This window comes from Monoraphidium neglectum (assembly GCF_000611645.1).
Source record: "Monoraphidium neglectum strain SAG 48.87 unplaced genomic scaffold scaffold04131, whole genome shotgun sequence".
Classification (NCBI taxonomy): domain Eukaryota; kingdom Viridiplantae; phylum Chlorophyta; class Chlorophyceae; order Sphaeropleales; family Selenastraceae; genus Monoraphidium; species Monoraphidium neglectum.
Genome location: NW_014009498.1, coordinates 481 through 1,943, shown reverse-complemented (window position 1 = coordinate 1,943; position 1,463 = coordinate 481). Strand labels below are relative to the sequence as shown.

General features: G+C 68.6%; 1 protein-coding gene across 1 annotated transcript; it reads left to right on the top strand.

The window, feature by feature from the left end:
• Nucleotides 1–547: 547 nt before the first annotated feature.
• On the top strand, nt 548–1,173 carry MNEG_13916 (histone deacetylase; the record flags this gene model as incomplete). The annotated part of the gene is made up of 2 exons (XM_014037611.1): nt 548–774; nt 1,116–1,173. The coding sequence occupies 2 exons, from the start codon at nt 548–550 to the stop codon at nt 1,171–1,173; spliced, it is 285 nt and encodes a 94-aa protein (XP_013893065.1).
• Nucleotides 1,174–1,463: the final 290 nt, after the last annotated feature.

The following is a 1,463-nucleotide window of genomic DNA, read 5'->3' as shown; positions in this document are numbered from 1 at the left end:
GGGGGGGGGGGGGGGGTCGAGGATGGGCATCCAGGCTTCGGACGTCGCGGACTGGCTGTGCGGCTGTCGAATCCCCTTGCCCACAGCGATGGCTGTTGCTTTCATGTTCATATATGCAAGCAGACATGCAAGCAGCTCAGAGATGATGCAAAGCACTGCTCGGCGCAGCGACGGATGGTTGGTTGCTGGCTCCGGCTGGCGCAAAGCAGCAAAGCGCGCGCTCAGCAGGGCACCCATTGGGCTCCCGGCACCCATGAGGGCTGCGCGTTGCTTCAGGCACGCGAGCGCGGCAAGTCTTGTTCGTAAAATGTTTTTGCACGTCAGACAGCGGCGTCCAAACTCTGCATCCGCGAGTCGTCCGCGCTCTCGGGCTGGTCTTTATCAGTGCCTTTACCACGCATCCGCCATATATGTGAAGCAGTAAAGATATTCGGTTATTCTATGTTTGGAGGACAGCCCAGAGCAGATCAGCAAGTGGGCTAGTACCGCCTGTGTGGGCTCGCAACCTGTGGAGGGCACCTGCGGGGCCTCCTGCAAGCCTGCAATCATGGGCGGGCCCCGCGCCACGCGCCTGACGGGCTACCTCTTCCACGAGCTTATGTTCTGGCACGACGCTGGCCACTTCGGGAGTGTCAAGCGGCGCATCCAGCCGGCGCGCCACGTCGAGCACAGCGAGACCAAGCGGCGCATGCACAACCTGATCGCGGTCAGCGGGCTCATGGAGCAGCTTAAGCTGCTGGCGCCGCGGCAGGCGACCATTGACGAGCTCTCCAGGTGCGAGGGCGGGCGCCGGCGGCGCCGGGCGGGTGGGGGCTCGCGGGGCAGGCCATTAGGGCGGGCGCCTGGCGCGCGCGGCGGCTGCATAACTGCACACACGGCCTCGCGCCATGCGGCGCTGCACGGAGCTGCATGGTGCGGCTCGGCGGGGTCGCTCCTGTCGCAGTCGGGGCGTGTGCGGGCAGGCCCTGAGTGCAGGGCCGGGCAGGGAGCAGCCCTTGCACCCACGAAACTGTCTGTGCGACGCGGCCCGTGCTGATGAGGGCGGGGGCCTTTGCATGGGCTTCCATGCATGGGCTTGCGAGCAGCAGGCCTTGAATGTCGATCCTGGCGGCCAGGGGGCTGCTGAACGCGCATGCAGCGCACGGCGACCAGCGCTCGGTGGACTGGCGCTAGCAGGGGCTGGGCGCCGGCCACATGCCCGTGCCGCTCTGGCATGCGCGCGGGCTGCACCCCATGCAAACCCGGGCCGCATGCGGGGGAGGGGCATGGCCATGCGTGGCCCTGCCGTGCGGCGAGCGCGCCACACGCAGGACTTCGCCCCCATGCCCATGCATAGCCGCGCCACGCGAGGCGGCGCCATGCGGGCCCGCCCCATGCAGGGCGCGCGCGGCAGCGCCCTCAGCGGCACGGCCGCACCATGCGCGCGCGACGCGGTGCGCAAGGCCGCCCCCTCGTCGCCATGC